General features: G+C 40.6%; 1 protein-coding gene across 1 annotated transcript in view; it reads right to left on the bottom strand.

Moving 5' to 3' along the window:
- Window positions 1–23,254, bottom strand: part of LOC146610447 (forkhead box protein J3-like) — a 60,293-nt gene extending 37,039 nt beyond the window's left edge. The window contains exons 1-3 of the mRNA XM_085344213.1: window positions 23,144–23,254; window positions 22,338–22,824; window positions 2,268–2,342 (exon numbers count right to left, since the gene is read on the bottom strand). Coding sequence (XP_085200339.1) covers window positions 2,268–2,342; window positions 22,338–22,703 — 441 coding nt within the window. The 5' untranslated portion in view covers window positions 22,704–22,824; window positions 23,144–23,254. The remainder of the gene's footprint in view (window positions 1–2,267; window positions 2,343–22,337; window positions 22,825–23,143) is intronic.

The following is a 23,254-nucleotide window of genomic DNA, read 5'->3' as shown; positions in this document are numbered from 1 at the left end:
TTTAAGCAACTTTTTAGAACTTTTCCTGCAGGCTTTAGATATCACCTTGGGTCAACACACCTGAATCAAATGACTAGTTCATCACCAGGCCTCTGGAGAACTTCAAGACATGTTGAGCAGGTAATTTAGCCATTTAAATCAGCTGTGTTGGATCAAGGACACATTTAAATCCTGCAGGACACAGGCTCCTGAGGCCTGGAGTCCCCCTGCTTTAGACTAACAACCTAGCCAACAAGTGTTTGATGTTCAAACCAAAGTGAACTCTAGTTTTAAGATTTTGGCTCAAAAACATTTGAACTGCTGCTGCAGGCCAAGATATTTTATTATGAATTTGAAATCTTTATATTGTTCTGATAATTAACTCTGTAAAGTCTAAACCATGAAATATTTTCAAGAAAATTATAATTTTTTTAAACTGAAATTTACTGCTCACAGTTAATCTTACAAACAAAACATTTAAGGGGGTTAGTCTTAATAAAACATCACACTGATGATAGAGAAGTCTCAAAAACTCATGGATTAAATATGATCCACTCGCCACTATTTACACCTATTTTTTCCCCAAACTGTTTTAGATTATGTTAGATTTCAAAAACACAATGTCTTACAAAATAAATCAGGATTTATTTCTCTGAATCTATTAGTTGCTTCTTCTTTATTACTTCTACAAAATAAGGCTGGCAGTAAGTGTCACTAAATAAAAAGTAAGTGCTGTGAGATGGCCGCATCCACAGTATCCAAAAGCATCAACTTATCTGTTATTCTTCCAGTATCAAATTAGTTTTCTCTAGGTTTAGTTCTCCAGTGGTGCACGTTTCTGCATCCTTTCCCCAGAAAATCCACCGAAATCCTTTTGATACATAATGTTAAAACACAGCAGTCTCCAAAATAAACAGATACAATAAGAGAAGAGGAAATCAATTGCTTTTAGCTCCTAGATTTCCTTCCGGTATAATTTTTTTTTCCAGCCTTTCATTTTGCCTCTTCCCTCCCAAGGAGGTCCAAAGCTGCAGACTGAATTCAGGAGGTTCATCTAGGCCACACATGCACACAGCTCAACTCTCAACATCTATCTCCCCCCCACCTCTCATATTCTTTCCTCTTCTCCTCCCCCTGTCTCTCAGTCCCACATCACTGAACAGTACACAGCCAATTAACGTTAGCACATGCATGATTTAGCTTCTCCTCTCTCTCTGTGGCTTCAAACAGAGCATGTACATTCAGCTTCTCCACACACACACACACACACGCACACAGCTGACCTCCCACCCCACCACCACTACGCCGAGGTATCGACCACTTCGATCCACGGTGTGAATTAAGGTGCTGGTCAGGTCCAAGTCAGGCTAATCGGGGGCCCTCTCTTTGTGTCTTTGCAGACTATAGGCCTCCACTCAAGCCCAAGGATTTTGTTTGAATTATTTAAACCTTCTTCCCCCTAATTCATTTTTCAATGGCTCCAAAATCCCCGCAGCCGGGAGAAACTCTCCGCTCCCCCAACCCCACCTCAACCGTACCCCCCTAAACAAAACGAGCAGAGTTTTTAAGAGCTCATTGAAAAGTTTGGCTCCTCAGTTTTGTGTAAAAGTGGCGGATCGCCTCTAACATTAACCTTGTGACGAGTTTGAGCTTGTATTAAAAATATGGCATAAGGACAGGGTTCAGTGATCAGCTGCAATTATACACTTTCCCCATCTGAGCATGTCCTTCGATCTCAGCACAACCAAGCACTTGACAAATTGTTGTTATCAAACTGGAGTTGCTGAAGTGGCCGTGGCAACGCTGCTTCCTAACCACAGCAGCAGCAGCAGGAGTGAAACATATCTAAAGCTTCCTCTGATTGTGTCTGCGAGATACAGAGAGAAGCAGTTCTAATAAAGCATAACAGATGCATGGAAGGCCTTGCATCTGAGGGAGAGTACCTACATATACTTATTATTCATTACTCCCTGTACCACATTATTACTTGGCAGAATCAATATCGTAGGAGCCACAGAAAACAGAGAAAGCAGCATTAGGCATTCAGCACAGCCGGTTATGGAGTTACAAATTGCTTTTAACCGCAGACACTGTGTGTGTGACAAAGAAGCAGAGCAAGTGAGCACTTAAGCACAAGTGTGTTCACACATGTGGCACGAGTGCTACTAAACACGTCAAAAGTCGCCACGTACTTGCAAAGCCTGCTGAAACCCACTCGACATTTTCGCCGTGCGCCGCCCAGCTTTCTTTTTTTTTAAGTCGCACAATAAGGTTGAGAAAATACTTACTTTTCCAGGGTCGTCTTTGGAGCGAGGCACTTTGAGAAAACACTTGTTCAAGGACAAGTTGTGTCGTATAGAATTCTGCAGAGGGAAAGAAAAAAAGGAAGAAAAGAAGAGAAAAAGAAGAGAATATTATGAAGTAGTAACAAAGTGGCATCACTTTTACACGTTTTCTTTAAATAAGCAAACTGTAATATGCTGACTATATTACAGTTACTTTCTGAATCTGCTTTCATTCTACAGTAAGGACTGGAGAATATGAGAAAAGTCTGAATTGTGTGATAACATTAATAGTAATGACGGTTACACATTTGCTCCACAGTTCCTATTATTTTTCTTTCTTTTTCTTTTACATATACCCACACGAAGACGCATCAATATGCACAGATAGATAAACAGAGAAATAAAACGTATGCTTTTTAAACATGCTCTTATTGAACAAGGATAAATGTCTGCTGCGTTATGCAGCATCTTTAGTGAAATATCTGCTGTATGTTGGCTTTGCATTAAGGATGAAACACCATTTATCAGCCAGCCTTATTCATTAGTGTCCACTGCAACAGAAGCTTTTATCTTTTTCCAGCCTTTGTCAAGACTGTTGGAAACCAATGCAAAACCATTATGGGACCTTGCCATGTCCTTCATCTCCTTCCAAAGTACAAGTTTTTCTTCACTCAGATTAGAATCTGGTCTTACTATCTTTAGCTTGGGTTTCACTCGGCTCTGGCTCCAGAACCTCGGTCTCGACATTAGCGAAGGCCTTCAAAAGGAGTCCTCTGCTTTCTACTCCGTACCGTGTCGAATAAAAACAGACACTACGGGTCACGGTTAGACAAGAGTGAAATGCGGGTGCAGATGCAGACGACTCCATTGATTAAAGCCGAAGCGTACCAGACGCTCCTGAAACTGATGATTGAAAACAGGAGGCTGGAGCGCATTTCAGTGAAGATAGGGAGCGAGACAGAGGGATGCTAGGGCAATGATTCGCCATGACCGTGAGGTGGGTGATAATGTCAGTGGTTGTGCGTTTGATGTGCTACAGGGTTGGATTTGTTTTTTTGAATATGTCAAGAGGCTGTGTTCAGAGTAAAACTGGAGGGAGGAGGAGGAGTTTAAGCTGGGCTTAATGAAAACTCACATTTTTGTACACGTTCGGTTTTAGCCATAAAGACGAGAAGATCATATTTCTTAAATTTATAACAATCCCTATTGTTTATGTGTGTATTTGTGTGTGTGTGTTGTGAGGGTAGGAAAAGGAAAAGAAAGAGAGAGAGTGAGAGAAACGGGGGGGGGGCACAACAGCTTATGCTAACCTGACATGAACCTGTTCTCCCTGCAGGCTCCCGTTCTCCACTCATCTGCTGCTGCTAATTAATACCACTGGGGAGGAGGAGGAGAGAAGACAGAGGGATGGGAGGAATTTCTCGTCTCCTTCTCTCGGGTTCGTACTGCTCAGCAGCAGCTTTGTTTCTCTTACAGAAAAAGAAAAACACCTTCTCTCTCTCTCTCTCTCTCGCTTTCTGTCTCCAGTATACCATTACAGCCTAGTCCACCTCTGCCTCCCCTCGATCTCTGCTGAAGAAGAAATGCTCGAGCAGGTTTTGGCTTCTCTGCTTAGCGGGTCACTGGCTGCTTGTGGCCGTCCATCAAGGAAATATGTGGCAGTCGGGAGATGAAAAAAGGCAAGGAGGACTGCCACCAGCTACCACACTACGGTAACCATCTGTTCCAAAAACTTTCCTGCAGTTGGTGGCGGTAGATCATTAACACAGAGTCCCGTCACTTCAGGAGCTAGCCCATCTAACTTTGCTAACCTCTACCTGTTATTTGTTTATTCACACACTATATTTTATGACTCAAGCAATTTTTGGAACATCTGTGCACTACTTGCTATGTCTGCACAACCCCATCTATTTCAGACTTTGTACACTCTGGCAAATTTCACTTTTGGGGCATGTGTGTCCGTTGCTGGGCCCGCATGGTTGCACTGTGGCTTTTAAAGCCTTTGTACAGCCCTGGATTTGTTCCTGTCATTTAGCTAACTAAAAAAATCTTCCAGTGTGGAATAATGATAAGTCGGCCCCTTTCAGTAAATGGAGAATTTACTGTAATATTTTTCAGATGGTTTGGAGCACGGGAGTTTTCTTCCATGTGCGCGTTATGATCCACATATCAACAAAAACAGCCCGTAGCCCAAACCAATCAGCATGCGAGGATACAGTTGGATTAGGATAGAATAGATAGAATAAAATGAGCCAAATGCTGAATTTAAAGACTGACATGTACAGTGCTGTTTGAAGCTTGCAAACTTGCACTATACTGTATTGCTTAATTAATTTCATGCCCTTCTTTCTTTTGTGTCTGTGCTGATTGTATGTGAGAGAAGGGTGAAAGGAAAGGAGCGAGAGTGGTGATCCTCTAAGCTTTGCTTATTTTCTAGAGTGCCCAGTAATTACAGATGAGCAAAATATATTTTTTAACTGAATTAAAAATTTTGTGTATAAAACTAGACTACATGACCTTCTAAGCGGTGATACAAAACCAACGTGGTGCTTATGGCGTAATCTTAACTTCTGTATGCTGTCAGCACTCACGGTGATGAGACATTTGCTTAGCGGCATTAAACAAAATATATTTGAGGTTAAATGGTAAAGGTAACAACCAGCAGGTCAGTATTTAATCTTTATATGATTCAAACTATCATTTGGATATGGACATTATATTAAAGTTATATTACATTATATAATAGTTCATATTCAGTGTTAGGTAATGTTGGTGGCTATGGCTCAGGTGGTAGAGTGAGCAGATTGAGCTCCAGCCTTAGCTGAACTTTGCTGAGCTAAGTATGTCTGTGGATGCATGTTTTCCATAACTTACCAGTTACTGTGAGTATATTATAATGCACAATTCTGCCATCCAAACTACACGAGAGTTACTTAATAATTATCTAATTACTACGGAGCCCTGAAGTCGCTTGGAGAGTACAGGCTACAGTTTTGATTAAGTTGAATGCACAAGATGCAATATGGCTCCACGATTTAGTTACTTGTCCACACAATATATGCATATAGAGAGAGACTAGCCTTTCTCCCTGAATTATGAAGAAGTCAGCAGGCGCCCGGGCTTTATAACTCATTACTTAAAAGTTAAAAATCCTCTTTCCATCCACAGTAATCTGCTCCAGACTAATTTTAATCAATGCAAGCAGATCACAGTGCAAGACAAACAATACTGATCTCTATTGGTTTTGGTTAAACCTTCCAAACACGCCAGACTGGCATTGTGTCTACACCTGAATGCATGCAAAGCATCTGCCTTCACACAGGTGCTCACAATCAGCATGTACGGTAATGCGTTTCATGTTGTGATGGAGAAAGCTTTGTGAGGTGTTTCTAAAGCTGTGAGGAAATTCGGAGAAAAAAATCCGATAGAACGAGACAGAGCACGGAAAGTTTGTTTAGCTGGCCGACATTATTGTCCAATATTAGCCATATAAGGATCGATCTATTAATCTACTGGTATCTGTGCAATAAACGAAAATTCAAAGAGCAAAGAAGGGACGGGAGAAACACCCTCCACTCCAATTATATGAGTGTTGCATAGTCCAGCAGAGGGCAATTTCCTTTTTGGTAACAGAAAAGTCAAGTAGAATGTATAAGAGAAGATAAATAAAAAACACATAACATGTTAGGGAAATCCATACATGCTTCAATTGTCTGTTTAGAAAACAAAATGATTGGCCGATATATCGAACAATAGGCCAATTTCTTTAAATCAGCAAATGTCATTATCAGCATTAAAAATCATATATCAATTGATCTCTGGAACTAGATATTTAGAATAAGATGATAGGAAATTTTGAAAGAAATGTTAAAATGAAATGTACACACATATTATTAAAGAAAATGTGTCTTGTTTTTCTCGCCTTCTGGAAATAACTAATTAAAAATATCAGTAATTTGCTACACAAACCAATTACAGACTTTTCTTAACGACGCTTACTGACTCCACATTAAAAAAAAAAAAAAAGCCTCTAAAAAGATTTTTACTAGCAGGTTTTTGTTGCTGCTTCCAGGATCACCTGTCATCACTGGAAGAGTCAGTCCAAACCAGCGTTTGGGGAGTGTTTAAAAATGACAGACTTTCTTTCTTTTGATTCCTTTACTGCAAAGACTAACAATTCCCATGGAAAAATTTATGAGGTTGCGCTTCTTAAAGTACAGAGGTGATGAAACTTGACTGGAATATTTTTTTTGTCTACAGTAAATATGCTAACCCAAAAGTGTGCCTCAGTGTCTTTATTTTATTGTTCATATAGTGCTTCCTGGCAATTCTGCCGGTCCAGATTTACAGGCGCTGTACAGTGAAAAGCCACCCCTCATTTCTTTATATTTTACTAGGAAAATGGGAAACTAATGTAGCAAAACATGTGCAAGCATACATAGATATACAATATATAAGGCAACTGAGTTTGTACAACTCTAACGAGCATGAAAATCAGTATTTGATATTTGACCATATTTTTTCTTCAACTCGGATCTCACAGGCAAACGTTTTTCAAGAAAATAGAATAGTCAGGGAGATAAATGAAGTAGACACTGGGAGGCGTGCACACTGACAAAGATTTAAGCCAAAAATTTCCCATTTTAAGTCCATTTCTTGTATAATTTGGCATACCTCAGCCTGTTCTCCCTGATTCCCTTCCTTTAGAACGGCTTCTTGACAGCCATCCTTCCACTGAGACCATTTCTTTAATTTGGTTTCTATGAACAGTAGATGGATCAGCTGAAGTTCCAGATGGATTTCTCAGGTCTTTGCTGTATTTTTTTCCCAATTTTGTAAGGGCATGACTTTCAGATAGTGTCGATCTGCTCGGACAGGCTTTTTTTTTGAGACCTACTACTTCTTCTTCTTTTCTTCACTTTCCTCAATTTTTTTAACGACGCACTGCACACCATGCTCAGATATGCCAACTTTTTAGACAGCACCTCTTCGGAAATCATTTGCTGGCGCAAAAATACTATTTTATGTCTGTAAAACTGTGTTATCTATTTCATATATTCAGCTAAAGAAATTGGAACAGATCATGTATTTTCGCAACAGGCTTCTAGCAACAAAGTGTCTAATGATACAATTTAAAAGTTGCCTGTTATGAAAGCATAAAGAAATCTCCTCAGACCATTGCATAATACTCTATACTGATTATTTTGTTGGCTGTTTGACGTCATGTGGCTACATCCATGTTTTAAATGCAGTTTACGGCTTTCACACTATTATTAGATAATGACAGAGACTTGTGGATGTTTGCATGTGCACAGTATATAATGTTGTAATTACTGTTTATGTGTACATGTGGTTAATGGATGTTGCCGCTGCCTAATGTAGGCTGCAGCATCCTGGACTTGACGAGGGTAGTTATATAAGGCGGGCTTGACAGGCATGGATGACTTTTTGACAAAATGCAATGTGATATAATGTGATGTGTGACAAAAAGTCAGGTTTTGGAAACATGCTTTCGGGTGGAGAAAGGAGAGGGATATAAGGCTGTGCATGTGTGTGGATCAGCCGTAGAAAGAGATAAATGATCAAAGAAAGATGCTTAACAGGATAAAAAGCCTGTCTGCATGTGTGGGTGTGTGACTAGATATGGTAAAGTGCAAGGTAAAGGCCCCAGAAGATATTCTGGCCATAGGCGGGAAGCTTCCTGCTTTTGTGAATGTGTGTTTGTGTAGACATGCCAGAGAAGCAGGTCACATAGAGAAGAGCGAAGTTACATAAGTGGTAGGTTTGGAAGATTTGGGTCAGGCCAGCAGAGTTAAATGCAAAGTGGTAACATTAGATGGCATTTGCTCAACAGAATTGAACGCTCCTGAGAAGAGATGTTTCATAAAGGTGGAAACAAAACTTTTTAATATTTTCCTGCTCCCCCGGTTTCCTGCTGTAACAATCTTTTTCATTTTATGCACAGACACTGAGGTGAGTTATAGCTGAAGCATTAATGTGCACACTAAACTAAATGATTCCCCATCAGGTCTGCAGTTTGGGGAGGGTTTGATTACAGTCACTAAAAGTTTACAAGACGACATTTAAAAAATGGATGAAATCCAGCATACTGAGACACTGAGGCCTGGGGAAAAACTGTAGATCTTTACATTTTTGGTTGAAAATACATTCATTAATGTGCTTCAGCAGGCTGTAGTACAAAGCCTGGGAAAGCTCTAATAAGCAAGGTATAAGTCCCACAGAAACCTCTGCTCATCTGTTGTTGTCTGCTGGGAGGCTGAGGTCAAAGGCCAAAGGGCCAAGGGTATTTGTTGGCCAGGGTTTTAACCTATGGCGGGAGCTTAGTCGGTCTGATGTGCACACACAAATGCAATCCCACACAACAGTATTCACGAGAGTCACTCCCATGCCCTTCACAATGAATGCATTGTTGTGTCGGAGAGGTACAGAGGCACAATCAGAACCACAGCTAGAGAAAGAGTGAAAAAGGAAAGAAGCCAGAGCAGGAGAGGATATTGGGAGAAAATAAAGAAAAGAAGAGATTTTTATTAACTTTCAGCTGAACACATACAGTGAGGGGGTAAAATGTAAGTTTTGAAAGTAAGGCACAGGAGTAGAAGCTGGGAGGAGGGAGAGAGCAAGAGGCACAAAGAAAGAAAGAGCTGAAGTCGGCTGGATGAGGGAGTGTAGGGTACAAGCGCACACGGACAGGTGTCTTAGATGTGAAAGTCTCCTGGGTTCTGAGTATCATTGAGACACATTATATCCTGATGGTGACGGAGTGACAGCCGCTCGGTGAGTATGCAGGGCTGAATGCAAGTCACTACTTCAAACTCCATCTGATACATATTCATTTCATTTGATGGACTCTTTCCCCACCCTCTTCACTCCCTCACTCAAGTACTTCACACAAGTCATCTATAAGATGAGAGGTATGCGCGGCTGTGCAGCGTCTGCTTGTACACAAGTGTGTGCGCCTGAGTGGGTGTGTGCATTTCAACGTTTGTTGGTTCGTTCGTCTGGATGTAAGCGCGCGCGTGTGTGTGTGTGGATGCACCTGTTCATCTGCGTTAATGTGTCTACACGTGTGTGTGTGTTTCCAGAATGTAGCATAACCTGCTTGCTTGTGTGTGATGGAAAGAGAAGGAGAGGGCCTAAGTGAGTCTGCATACTTGTGACTCACACACACATACACACACAAAAAAAAACAACAACATCACAGACAAGGTGGAAGCAGGGTTTCTGCCGTCTCTGAGGATCTAGCAAGCTGCTCCAAAACAATAAAAATATTCAAAAATGCAGTTCATCATCCCAACCAGCAGGCCCAGCTTTGCCACATCATTTTGTCTAGAGTCATTTTAGACACAGACTGCTTGGATGCCCTTAGCAAGTTGCAGGTTATACTAATCTAGTGTTGCATTTCCAGAGGCTCACATCAGTCTGGTTTAATTATTGCATCAAGACACGCACTTCATCTGCCGCTGATGCAGCTGACTGACTGCAGCAAACCCAACACAGTCACCCATACTCAAACAACATGGATCTGCACCACTAACTTGACAAAGGGCTTAATTCTCGGATGCTTTCTGTCATATTCCAGTTCAGCTATTGCTGATGTAAACCTGCTCCTGCTGCACACTGAAAGCTTACGATTGTGTGCAAGCTGTGGCAAAAATGCAATAAATTCTTACCATAGCATGTTAGAAATATATTTGCTTGAAAAAACGATTTCACTTTGCTGCTTTAGCCCTCCAATGGACTGGCAACCTGTCCAGGAAGTACCCTGCCTCTCACCTTGTGATAGCTAAGATGGGGTCCAGCCCCCATAAACCTGAATTAGGTAGGCAGTACAAAAATGGATAGACGGCTCTGTCTGTTCTTCCGATGCTGTAGCATCAAAGATGCACGAAAGCCTAAATAAACAGAGAATATGAATAAAAGATTTGGTCAGGGATTCACTTGGTGCAAAACTTCATGAATCAGGGAATTTTACCAACTTGGAATCGGATCTGAACTGGAACAAGTTATCAGATCCCATATCTGCTGGTTGGATTCTTTTTTTATTGTGGAGGAGCCTCAGGAAATATAATGACTTTGCAATTGACTAGCAGAACCTCATTAGTACTGTCACTCTCCAAAAAGTTCAATCAGAAAAATGTCTATGTCTATGGTATATGTATGTGTGTAAACCACATTTTCAGAAAAGGTTGACCTAAGAGCTTGAAATCAAGATCACCAGGATTCAATCTCATTTGAGATTTTTTAGTAGACGGCATATGTGGTATCAATTTAAAAAATCCTATGTTGCCTTGGTCTCAAGTTACCACATTCACAAACTTCGGTGTCCAGCGGAGAGATGACATTTACTCAGGTTATTTGTCTAATACTAAGATTTGTTCACTAATCTGAAACTTTTAAATGTGACAAATGTGCAAAAAGCTGAGAAATCAGGAAGGGAGCAAATACGTGTTTTTACTCTGTCATCAAAGCAGCACTTAATGGTCCTTTTTAGTCTTGTATTTGACCATTTTTCAAGTTAGACATGACTTGATCCTCGCTATCTAACCAGTTGAAAAGGAACACGCATGTTTATTAGTTCTTGAAACATTTTTTTCTTTCCTTGTCTTTGTTAAGCCGTTCTGCCACTTGACTGCCAAAGTGATCAGCTGAACACCTTAGAGACACATGACAGACACAGGTGCAAACAGCAGTGTGTCTCAGGTGTCCAGCCATGATCAGATCACACAAGACACATTTTAAAACCAAGTGTTTACAGGGTCTTTGATGAAGACTGTAGTGGGAATTGCAGAAGAATGAGCAGAAGACTAATGTATTCGATGCTTATCTGATGCCAAAACACCTTCTAATATTCACAGATAGGATTTTACAAAGCAGGTCGGTGATTATGGTGCTACTATTTTATCTTTTTTTCAAGAGATAAACAGCAGAAATACTCTACAACAGTAAGAGATCATCCCAGTTTTCCCAGCCTTTGTCCTTCCTGTGTCACATCAGCAGGATTTCTGCTCTCACAACTAATTTAGAAAGACAAAATTCTTTCAGGTGTAATTTTATTATAGTGTTTCAAAAATAACACAGAGACCAAAGTAGGTCGCAGTGGCAGACTTCCTGTTGCTGATTGTTTCAAGCAGAGGGCTGTGTGCGAAGTGACAGCTTCTGTCACCAGCTTTTCCGGGAGAGGAGGTGAGTGAACAGGGAAGGAGGAAGGAGGGGTAGGAGGACAGGCAGGAAGGAGTGCACTGGTTGTACTATGCATCCCAATGCCGTTTGACAGCCGCCCTTTTCTATCATGCTTACGTGAAGAAATGAAGGCTATTCTAGTCTGATTTCTAAACTTGTTAATTAGGTGGGTTGTGTTGAGCTGTTTGGGAGGTTGCGTGGTTCATGACTACTGAAACTGCAGTGGATTTCCTGTGGGTATAGATAATATCCACAACATCCATCTAAATTAGTTTTTTTCCCTCCTTTTTCTTTAGTTTTACAGATTTTTAATCACCAAAACGTGGTGCCTTTTCAAACAACATCCATCTAAATTACTTTTTTCCCCTTTTTTCTTCATTTTTTATAGACTTTTAATCACTCAGATATGAAGCCTTTTCACAAACTATATTAATCTGCTCAGACACCGTCCAGAACAGTGTAAAGGCCATGTTTCTGGTACTGTTCAGGCTTTCTGTGATTCACGTGTCAATATAACCAATGGCAGATTGCCTTGAGATGATAAAATAGAGATCAATGCCACGCGGTTATCAGCACTGTTGCTGTTTTATGATCTTTAACACAGTTATAAGCCTTGAACAAATATATTATGTGGTTGTTTATTGAGTTTAGAGCTTTAATAATGTAAGATTTTGTAAATAGGCACAACTCCTGTCAGACTGTTTAGCAAATACCGGCTGTAGTCTGCAAGTTCTTGTTTACTGATGCAAAGAGAAGCAGGAATCTAGTTTTTTTTATTCTTTTTCCGATTCAGTGTCACTCCCTTGTACATGAAAAATTATTTCTGGTTATATGTCAATGTGGCTGAAATGGACAGGACCAGATTTTAGCCAAGTTTTAGATAGACAACCTCACATTTGTGTCTAAAGTATTTTAGCATGCAGAGGAGTTCATGGTTAACTCAGTGGATGCAAGGTGTTCAAGCCCAATCATCACTCTTCCATCACCGTGCTTTACAGTTTGTATGACTGTCTGTATGACGTTAGTATGACGTGTGCGGATATGCTGTGGTTGTTTTTCTCCAAAAGATCTCCACCTTGGCCTCATCTGTCCAAAGGACATTGTTCCAAGAGTCTAGTGCTTTGCTCAGATGCAACTTTGCAAACCTACGTTGTGCTGCCATGTTCCTAAGACAGAAAAGACTTTCTCTTGGTAACAATTCCAAACAACTCATAACTGTTCAGCCTTTTTCTAAATGTACTGAAATGAACTTTAACATTTAACATGCTGAGGCCTTCAGAGTCAAAGATGTACTCTTGGGTTTTTAGGAATTTTTCTGAGCACTGCATCTGACCCTTGGGGTGAATTTTCTGGGACACCCACTCCTGGGAAGATTGTGGCATGCAGCTGAATGCTCCAGACCAGCAAACTGGCAAAAATGCTAATTTATACCAGTGATCACACTTGCTGATGATCAATTAATCACATGCATTTGATTAGCAGCACCTGGCTTCCATTTACCCTCTTAATTCATATGGAAGTAGAAAGAGAGTGCTGAGCTTTTCTACGGGCCTGCAAAGAATATTATGAAAATGTTTTTTTTTTCAGATTACTGTACTGAAATTTTTTTTTACGATTTTTAGTTTTTAAGAATGTTGTATTTTCATCTACATTAAAGTTAGGTAGCTTTTATTTTCTCCCTGAATACCTCAGCTAAAAAAATCTAAAAATAAAATTACTAAATCTGCTTAGGCTGACACCGCTGTCAATTTCATTTGAATGCCTTTTTATTAAAAAAAAAAAAAAAAAAGCACCACACATGTATTATTTGCTAAAAACTGTGCCTAAGCAGGGCTGCTTTAACTTTGGTAAATCAGAAAACCATCAGCCATTTGCTTTTTTTTCTAGGACACGCTTTGACGCAACCCAGGGTCTGATAAAGAACAGGCTCGTGTCAGACAGGAAACAAACCCCATAACTAGGGAAGAAGCTCATTCTGTGGTATAACTGTTGCATTCCAAAGTGCTAGGGAAACCGGCCTAAAGCCTATTATTAGCCATATGGAGAGTGCTGCAGGCCTGACTGGTTAGAGAGGGAAACACAGTGTTGGATGAGCGCCAAATGCTCGAGGAGATAGCAAGAGAAATTCCTGGCTTTTAATTAAGAATTTAATAGTGAGACTCATATTAGTGATTAGTATGTAATTAAAAGCTCTAGCAGTGTTTCGTACACAAGTATAATTAATAGCTGCATCTATGCATGTGTGCGAGTGTGGACACAGCTTAAAACGGAAAAAAAAGCTAATTATCTTAGTCTGCCTTTCAATCAATAGCAGCAATTTATATTTAAATACAACTGTGGTGGAAGTTTATATATATTATGGCTTAAATCGTCTCATAAAAAGAACAGGGGCTAGGACTGCTTCACAGCTCACCATCAAAGCTGAACTGTCAAAGTCCAAGTTAAAGGAACATATTACACCAAAAATAAATAAATAAATAAATAATAATAGCTTTGCAAGCTCCTTTGACAACGATGACCTGGATGACTGAGAACTTTCACAGACACCAAAAATAAATAGTTTTTTTCCCCTACATCAGGGTGAGTTGCCCATCTAAAGAAAACCTTGGAAGCAATGTCTCTTTCCAAAAATCATGAACTGATTTCTTAAAATAAAATAATAATAATCATATTAATTTTTTTTTCCAACCAAATAACACCCAGATAGATAAACAGCACTACCAGGCAAAAAACACCTAAACTTAACTTTTCGAGTAAACTATCCCTTTAAAAGTGAACAATGAACTGTGGCCACAACTGCTTGTCATTAACTTTAACAGCCGACCTTTAACAGAAAGAGGAAGTTAACAGCATTTGTTGCATGACCGCCGTTTTGCTCCAAGCAGTGATGAGAGACCAGCCAGTTTAGTAGGGCAGTTCCCACGGCAACTTGCTCTAGTCGTGTTAAAAGTGAGTCTGTTAACACTAATTTAATTTATTGCAGTGCCCCACAGTGGTCAGCCCGTGCTTTTGTTCTACTTTGGTGTCAACGCAAAGAAGAAACTCATGCAATCGAACACCATTCAGGAGTTCAGTGGGATGATTCAAATAGTCTGTCCTCTTTTTTTTCCTCTTTACCAAATGGATCTGTCAGGATAATGAGGAGTTTAGGTGTATTTCTGTGACTTGAAAGTATGCAGCGTGTAAATGTATACACAACTGAAACACAAAACAAAATTCTCTGCATCGGCCAATGCACATTTATTTCATATTCTCATATATTTACAAGAGATTGAGGTGTTTGTTTTCGTGAAATGATACGGTTTTTCCAGTTTAGAGAGCTTAAAAAAACCCTTTTTAAGAGTATTTCATACAATAAAAAAACTGCTGCCTTTTTTCCCCTCTCCCTAGTAAAGGAAACGAGAGCCACTGTCAGCCTTTATTGTTTTTTTCTTGTAAGGTTAATGAACACAGCGCTCAAATTTCAGATAGTTACTGCACTGAAGCGTATGCATACCTATACTGAAGACTGAACACTACATGGTTTATTACGATAGCTTAACAACTACCGTTGCAATGCACTTCCCTGTGGCTTAAGCCACTTCATGCACGATCACTGCAAATTTCCCATAAGACATTACATTCTAACAACTTCCTTGAAGCGAAAGCCTCGGCCAGGAACTAAAGTAACACTCCAATGCTGCTTCTCTCATCAGTTAACCATGAGCGCAGAGCATGCGGGCCCATGCACTAACATTATGATGCAGTGCAGATGTGCACAGACACACATCTGTACAGCCGACTGGTTTTACGTGACACGCAAACTGAGAATAGTAAGGTACATGATTAAGGTAAGTAAGACACAGTTCTGTAGCTCTATGTCGCTTAGTAATGTGGGGGAGAAACACACAGCGGCTGTAGAAACATATCCAACCCTGTACACACGTACCACTACACCACTGGAGCTGTGCAGACACACTGACTGTACAGTGACAAAAATGGAGATGTGCTCATAAGACACAAACTTAGGTGCTTCAGTGCACCTACAGCAACAAAATGACTCCCTGCAGCCAATGACAACACTGGAGTTCCTCCACATACTTAAGTACTCTTGACATCGAGCATCGAGCTTCACTGCGCTCAGCCGCAGATCTCCCTTGGAGCAGGCATGAAAGGACGGGACTCAGAATAATGGCCTGGTGCTGATTCATATCAGGTGATTGTCTATGACATACAATGTTCAGCCAAAGGCCAAAGGCCACTGCGCCAGTGCTGCCCTTTACAACGTCACATTAGGCCTTGCTAATTTGCAGCCAATTAGCCTGGCTGCATGGGAGCTAGCCTGAGGCCACAGGGGTTGCAAGAGAGCAGGTGAGTAAGTGCAGACTGCCATTTGGTGAAGGTACAGGTCTAGGCGGCATTTCTTAAGCGGTGAGTAATAGGAAGACCTTCACATTTCAAAGATAATATAATGTTAAGATGAGGTCTGAGTAGGTCACATTTTTCTAGCATTATATTCAGAATACAAAATCATAGCGAATACAGAAATGTACTTAATAAATTCCATTAAAATAAACAAAAATATACAAAAGAAAAGAGGAAGGGCCTTTTCTGGTTCTTAGAGCAATCTTAATTTGCTTGTTAAGTCAGGACCGCTATCATCAAGAGCAGATTTCTATCTGAAGTAACTTATATTTGCCAGCGTTGACCTTCTCTGTCCTTCCTTGTGTATGTGCAGAAAGCTGGAAGAGGGGGTTAGAATCAGCACGCAGGACACAGCAGACATGCTATGTTAACAACAGATATGACATGGATTACAACGGATGGGGTGGGGGCGGGTTGCAAAGCAGCTTGCCAATCCAACAGGTGGCAAACTAAATATGCAAAATAGTGTGAGCTTTATCATACAGCCAACTGGATGTGCAGAAAGTTATCATCTGAGCTATCAGTCTGTGTGAACTGGCTTTAAGATTAGCTGGTCTGCCAGTATAGTGCCATGCTTCATGTCTGGAAACCATAGATAAAAGATAAACTACTTCGAATGCCATGAAGCTTTCACATGCAACAAACTGCCCCAGCGAACACAATGAAACATGTTCCAGTTTGATTTGCTCGATAAAGACCATAAACTATTAATCCACTATCAAAATGACTTATTATTTGACTAATCCTTTCAAGATTTAACACAAAGAGAGGAACTTCATTATCCACCGAGCTAGAAAACATTATTTTGTGGGAAAATATTGTGAGGAAAACAACCTCTGGCAACACAAATAAAGGCAGTGCAATTTAAAAATATTCAAACTGCATAAAATGAAAGCTAATTAAGATAAAACAAAATGCACTAAATAGAAAACACTGTGGGCCACATGTTGAAGGTCAGCAGTAAGTTTAAAATCCTGACTGCACAGCTTGACCTGATGGCCAAGCGGTCAGGGCGCACACCTCGTGATCAAAGATGCCCTCAGCAGCTGAGTTGCCCATTGCCTCTAGTTGCTGCATTTCATTAACTTGCTCTCGTTCCCATATCTATCTATCTATCTTGGAATAAAAAAAAGTATTTAATTACAGATGACTTTACTTTTACAAAGTGAACAGAGGCAAAAAGGCAGAAGAAAAGATAAAAGAACTCCTGTGTGGCTTCGGTTTCCTGCTGCGTAGTCATTATGAGTTGTGGCAAAGGTAGATTCAACAGTGGAGGGACACGTGGGTGTGAAAAGGATGCGAGGGGGCTACAGAGGGCATGGGAAAGTAGAGCAGTGTAGGGTGTGGGACGCAGGCAGGGAGAGAGGGTGAGGCTGGTAAAGATAACATAAGAGAGATAATGCTGTTGCAGTGATACAAAATAATATGACGCAGCCTGATGCAACACCGTTTGCATTCCCCTCCAATCTCCACTCCAGTTTATTCCTCCGCTTCCAAATAAAAAAAGATAAACAAAAATACGGAAATGCTACGCATGCATGTTACACAAGCTGAATTTAGAAGCTTTAACGAGGTCTGTAAACAAATCGCTTATGCATGCATGTGCTTTTTAATTTCATCTCACATTCTCAATCTCCTCCACAGCTCCAGAGGAAGCCTGTCATCATTACTTCTCAGATGTAAAAGAGCGCTCCATTTTTTTCCCCAGCTAAGACACAAAAATCTCATGACCTTGGAAATTTACATGATTATAACAGCGAATTATTCCTCTCTTTAACGTGCTGCATTCGCAAGCATGGCTCGAGTCTAGACGCCACACGTATGACAATCTCACGGCGGTCGACGACTGTATGCTGAAGTTGGTAAACGTGTTTGCGTTTGTGATGTGCGGTGTGGTGTGTTTACGGTGTGTATGGCTGTGTGTGTGTGTCCTGGTTTCAACTCTGCCGTTCTTGCACTCTCACATTATCATACAGAGCAGACGGAGTGCGTGTGTTGGGTAGTAAAACTCTCCTCTGCTCTCTGACAGCACTCCCCCCTACGCACACACACACACACACACACTCACACACACCTCCCATCTCGTCTCCTGCTGAGCTCCCCGTGTGTAATCTGTAGACTGCACACGTACACTGCTTACCTGAGTGGGACTCTCTCTGCAAGTGTACAAGCTTGTGTGCGTGTGTGTATCTGTGTGCGCGCATGCATGCACCTGCGGCAGAGGGTGAAGGAGACGGCAAACACGAGAGACCACGTATGAGGTGTTTTCTGAAAGCTTGGCTCGGTACATGCAGAAAACACGCTTCTTGAGAGCGAGCGTTTGCAACGTGTGCACGAGCGAGCCCGGCACTGTCTGCCGAACGTAGCTCCAAGACAATCCTTGTGTCTGTCTCCTACTGTGTACAGCTGACAGCAATCACCTGAACTGGAATGAACCGGACTTACGTAACTTTCCCTGTGAAAGCCACGGCTGGCCTGACAGTGAGGAGTTGGGTCATCCAGGAAGCAAAAGTTTATAGCCATTTCCTCAAAGATGAATATAGGGGGGGGAAGAGAAAAAAAGCTTCATCGTGGTGACTTACATTTACATCTATAGTTCTAATTCATCTGCAGGTTGATGATTTTGAAATATTTTTTCTCTTCTCAGACATATCAGAGTTCAACCAGCGTACTACAAGTGGCTTTCTGGCCCTAAGGTGATCTTATACTGGACAGAAGCATCCTCATTTGCAACAATTAGTTGTAAAAAGTTGGAAAGTGATTTGATCAGCCTACTAATCTCATTATCTGTCTTTACATTTGTTTTAAAAATTGCTAGAAAGAACAACAAAGAAATAAGAAAATCCTGATAACAATGACATAGCGACACCATGTGTTTTGTTTCCTAGCAACAAGAACACAAGCCCTGGCATGTCTGAGAGCCAGATCAGCTTGTCAGCTTCCAATGGCAATTTAGTACCTAAAAAAGGGAGCTACTTCAACGTCCTCCAACAAAGCTGAATACTTTGCAAAATGTGCAATAAATATGTTCTCAGTGGAAGTGGAAACAACAAACCTTGAGGCAAAAATATAAAAAACGTTGAGCACAACCAGCCCAAAAAAGCATGTAAGCAGATGTTAGCAACTATTGATGTGCAACAAAACTAAATAAATAAATGTAGTGCTGGCTACTTGCACTCCAAATGATGGTTTCCCATCATTTTTACGAATTGTGCAAAAAAGGAGAGATTTAAGCAACTGGTTAAAAAGTTCAGCTCAACGTTCTCAGATAGAAAATATTCTTCAATTTCAATTATATTGTGCAGGTGCTTGATGAGATACAAGGTTAAAATCCTTTAGTTTAGCAAAAGCAGTAATTAAAGTGTTAAGCACTTGCATTATCTTTCACTTGCGGCTGCTTTTGTGCTTACATTTACTTTATTCAGTGTCACAACTATTGCACTATGAAAAGGCCATTCAGACACAACGCGACAGCGACACTGGTGCTCTCTGAAATCCACAAGTAGTGATACCAATACTTTGTTTCTAGCCTTTAACATCAGCATGTAGCCCACTTAATTTTGCTATATAGATTCTTGTTCTGGAAATAAAAAAAATATACTTCAAACATGCACTATAACAAAAATGGCGGAACCTTTTTATGTTGAGCGCCAGTGCATATAGTACATTTGATTGTCATCAATGACAGCAGCTCATTTGAAAAGAAGGATAGAAAATGGCTTTCAAATGCTGCTGCCAGAAAGCAGCAATCCACTACAAAATGCTGTTCAGTATTTCCCCCCCTGTATCTTCATAAATACAATTATCTCAAATTTGTATATTTTGATACAATTTTGAGGCTACATCGCTCACTTCTACGAATAAGTAGGCAAATTGTATGTCCAGTGATGAAGGAAAGCTAAATCATTCATTGCTAAATGTAAATAACATTAAATATGATTTGGTGCACTCATGTCGGAATATATGCGTGCTCTTTTCCCTTCACGTTGAAAGCAGGTGGACACCGATACATTTTTTAGGCAGAAACTCCTTTTTCTTAGAGAGTTACAATCATGCTCATTTCCAGATAGATAGATAGATACATTACTGATCCCACAATGGAAATTGTTGTGTTACAGCAGCACGATAAAGTGTAAAAACAGTATAGTTACAGGCACCTTTTTAAGGCCTTATGCTATAAGCTGCAGGAATTTATATATACAACAGTGATAAAAAATGAAGTTAGTTAAACAACAGTAAAAGTTATTTTCTTGCACTCAACTTGAGTCGATTTGGATGATTCACAGTTCAAAATAATCTCTATATATCTTACACTCGACCTGACTACAACAACTCCTTCTTGCTGGCTTCCTCCATATTTAAGAGAATTCTTTCTTTGATTGGCAGCATGTGAACAGCTGCCAATCAGCAGATGGATGAAAAGAGTGAAATGCAGCGTTACGTTAGCTAACATAATAGTCTAAAAGTCTACAATATATTTTATTAAATCAATCTATACTGACAAATGAAAACACTGTGTAGTTTTATAGAGCTCTGGCCTAGAAAGAATCCAACAAAACTCTGGGTTATGTGTCTTGCAAAAAACTCCCTGCACGAGTGTAGTGAACAAATGCCAGAACGTGTGAAAAGGAAAGCGCAACGGCATCAGCATAGCGCCTTAATGATGCTACTAGAATGCAGCTACACACACAAATCAATGAATCTAGCTGTATAATTACGGGATACTAAAACATACTGGCACTCAAATACAACCAGCAGGAAAGGCAGTCATGAGCTGCAGCGAGAGAAATCCTGGATGGTCTCTATAACCACCGTTCTCTCTATCCGAACAGAAAACTAATTGATTGAATCCTGCTAACTGGTAAGAAGCTCTTCCAACACAACCTGGCTTTTATCATAACCTTTTTGTCTCCGTACCTGGCATGCCTCCGTTCAGGGAACGGTGTGCTGAAGATTATAGACGGGGAACAGACGCGGGGAAAAGAAGAGAGGAGGGGAGTGAGTGAGTGAATATGAGAGTGAAGGAGAATAGGGGAGAGGGGGTTTGGTGGAGAGCAAGTGTTTGGGAGATGAAGATAGAAAGCGTAAGACTGAGAAATAATGAGAGAAGAAGAAAAATGTTCTTGCTCTCAGAGAGATGAATTGGTTGATAGTTTGCAGACAGCCTTTCCAGTGTCAGGAGAAGGACTATATCCATTCCCTTCTTTGCTAATAAGGCAGAGAATCCCCAAGACACAACCGCAGGGATCTATTCATTTGTCTCCAATAACACAGCCACCTTTCTGCTCATATTAGCCAGGATTTGCATAGCTACATTTGCATAAGGATTTAATAATGTCATCTGAATGAGACGAAATGCATCTGTCAATCATTCTTGGTTCACTAACAGGGTTCTGTGCTCTTCTGGGTTACAACTGGTTCAGGGTTATGCATTCTGATCACTAGCATTATGAGTGTGTGAGGATATGGGTGTGAAATAGCATAGAAACCTGAATTAAGTATCCAGTTTCCGTTTTCAGTCCAATCTATTCCCCTACAAATCCCCTAGCAAATCTAGGTTTAGCTTAAAATGTCTAAGATGTAAAACATATAATCGATTCGACTGATATAAGATACAGCATTTAAAGAAGCATGTTGGACTGATGCTTAATAGAAGTGGGCAGTATTCTGAGCTCTAGAATAAAACTACAAACTTCTACCTGGAGGTTTATTTTACAGCATCTAACAATGACCAAACAATGTCGATTATCTCCAGTCCTAACAGATGATAAACTTCATCAGTGTCTGTATATAAATCTTCAATTTGACAGTTAATCATTTAATCAGTTGAATAGTAAAGGAGGCAAACAACTAAAATCGAAAAATAAATGTAAAAATGCAAGAAAAGTTTTGCCGTAAAAAAACAGCCTTGACTAAATGTCAATACATCCATCTAACTGTACTATAGAGTTTAAATAAAAAACCCCACAAAAAACTAACACACTGGATAGTGTGTATATATACAACATTGTATATTGTCGCAGTTCAAGGTTGTGGAGTCTGCCTACAGATGATTCTGAGACAGGAAAGACCGGAGCTTGCTGGTTAACAGCGAATGAACCTTTAAAATAAGAGGACGAAGATTGTTTAATAGTAAATCACTGACCATGTCGTTGTCTTGAATGAATGAAAAAGCTAAAATAAAGTACACTTCGATGAACCACCCAGTTTAATCTTTATACTAGGCTGGTGATGTACCACATGATCAGACCTGGAGCATTTTTGGATCCTTTCAGCTTCGCTATAAATTTGACATACAAAGATGCTGAAAGACAGACCTAAATAAATCATTGAATAAATAAAATATTACAAAACTGTTAGCCATCATAATTTGTGAAAAAAAATTCCCATTCTGAAATCAGACTCACATTAGAACCAGTTCACCTGCAGACAACAAGAACAAAACACAGTTTTTATATCCTGTCCTACCTTCCATCCGCTGCCTGCCTCTCTGTAGTAAGGGAAGTTGTCGCAGATCCACTGGTAGATCTCGCTGAGGGTCATCCGTTTGCGCGGTGAGCCGTTGATAGCAAAGGTGATGAGGCTGGCGTAGCTGTAGGGCGGTTTACCATCTCTGTGCTGTGCTGCTTCCTCTTGGTCCAGTGTGGTTCCTGGGTCCAAATGTACCATTTTCTTGCCAGGTCCGTGCCCGTGATGGTGCCCGTGGTGGTGGTGGTGCCCGTGGTGGTGGTGGCCATGGTGGTGTCCCGTGTCGGCCTTCTGAATGGCTGCCCTCATGCCGAGCTGGGGAAGCCAGTCCATTGAAGTAAGGCTGCTCTCCAGCTCAGAGGTCATAGTGTTTGTCTTGTCAGGGGTCAGGGGTCAAAAGGGAAGATGCACGGCTCAGGGACTTGGCGTATGGAGGATCTCCTGTTGGCTCACTGAATGGGTTCTGTGCAGCAGTCTTGGCTCAAGCCTAGAAGAGCAGGAGGTTTATTTACTATGTCTATTCATCTCCTTTAGCTGGAGCAGAAAGAACACTTGGCAGACACACACAGATGTTAACTTGCAGAATATTCTCCGCATACAGTGCAGCGCTGTATAATGGAAAACTAAATATTTTGGCATGTTGCTCACTTGTTCTGTCACAGTGTGAATAAATATGATATGCACCGTGAGCTATGGATATGAAAAAAACAAACAAACAAAAACTTTAATCAAATTGTTTCATTGCATTAATTATACAGTGATAAGCAAAGCTGCATGGGGGACTAGGTAAGAGTTAAGTTTCTTACTCTTCCCATTCCTTTCCATCTTTCTTTGGGCCACAGCATCTGAGGAAGTCACCGAAGTGAAAGGTAGAGCTCGTCCCTCGTGCATGTTCACAAGATCTTCATTTAGCCTCT

The sequence above is a fragment of the Diplotaxodon limnothrissa genome, linkage group LG20 (assembly GCF_057381915.1).
Source record: "Diplotaxodon limnothrissa isolate DT_005_m linkage group LG20, D_limnothrissa_male_GT1.1, whole genome shotgun sequence".
Lineage (NCBI taxonomy): Eukaryota > Metazoa > Chordata > Actinopteri > Cichliformes > Cichlidae > Diplotaxodon > Diplotaxodon limnothrissa.
Note: the sequence above shows the minus strand (reverse complement) of the source record. Positions and strands in the feature narration are given on the sequence as shown.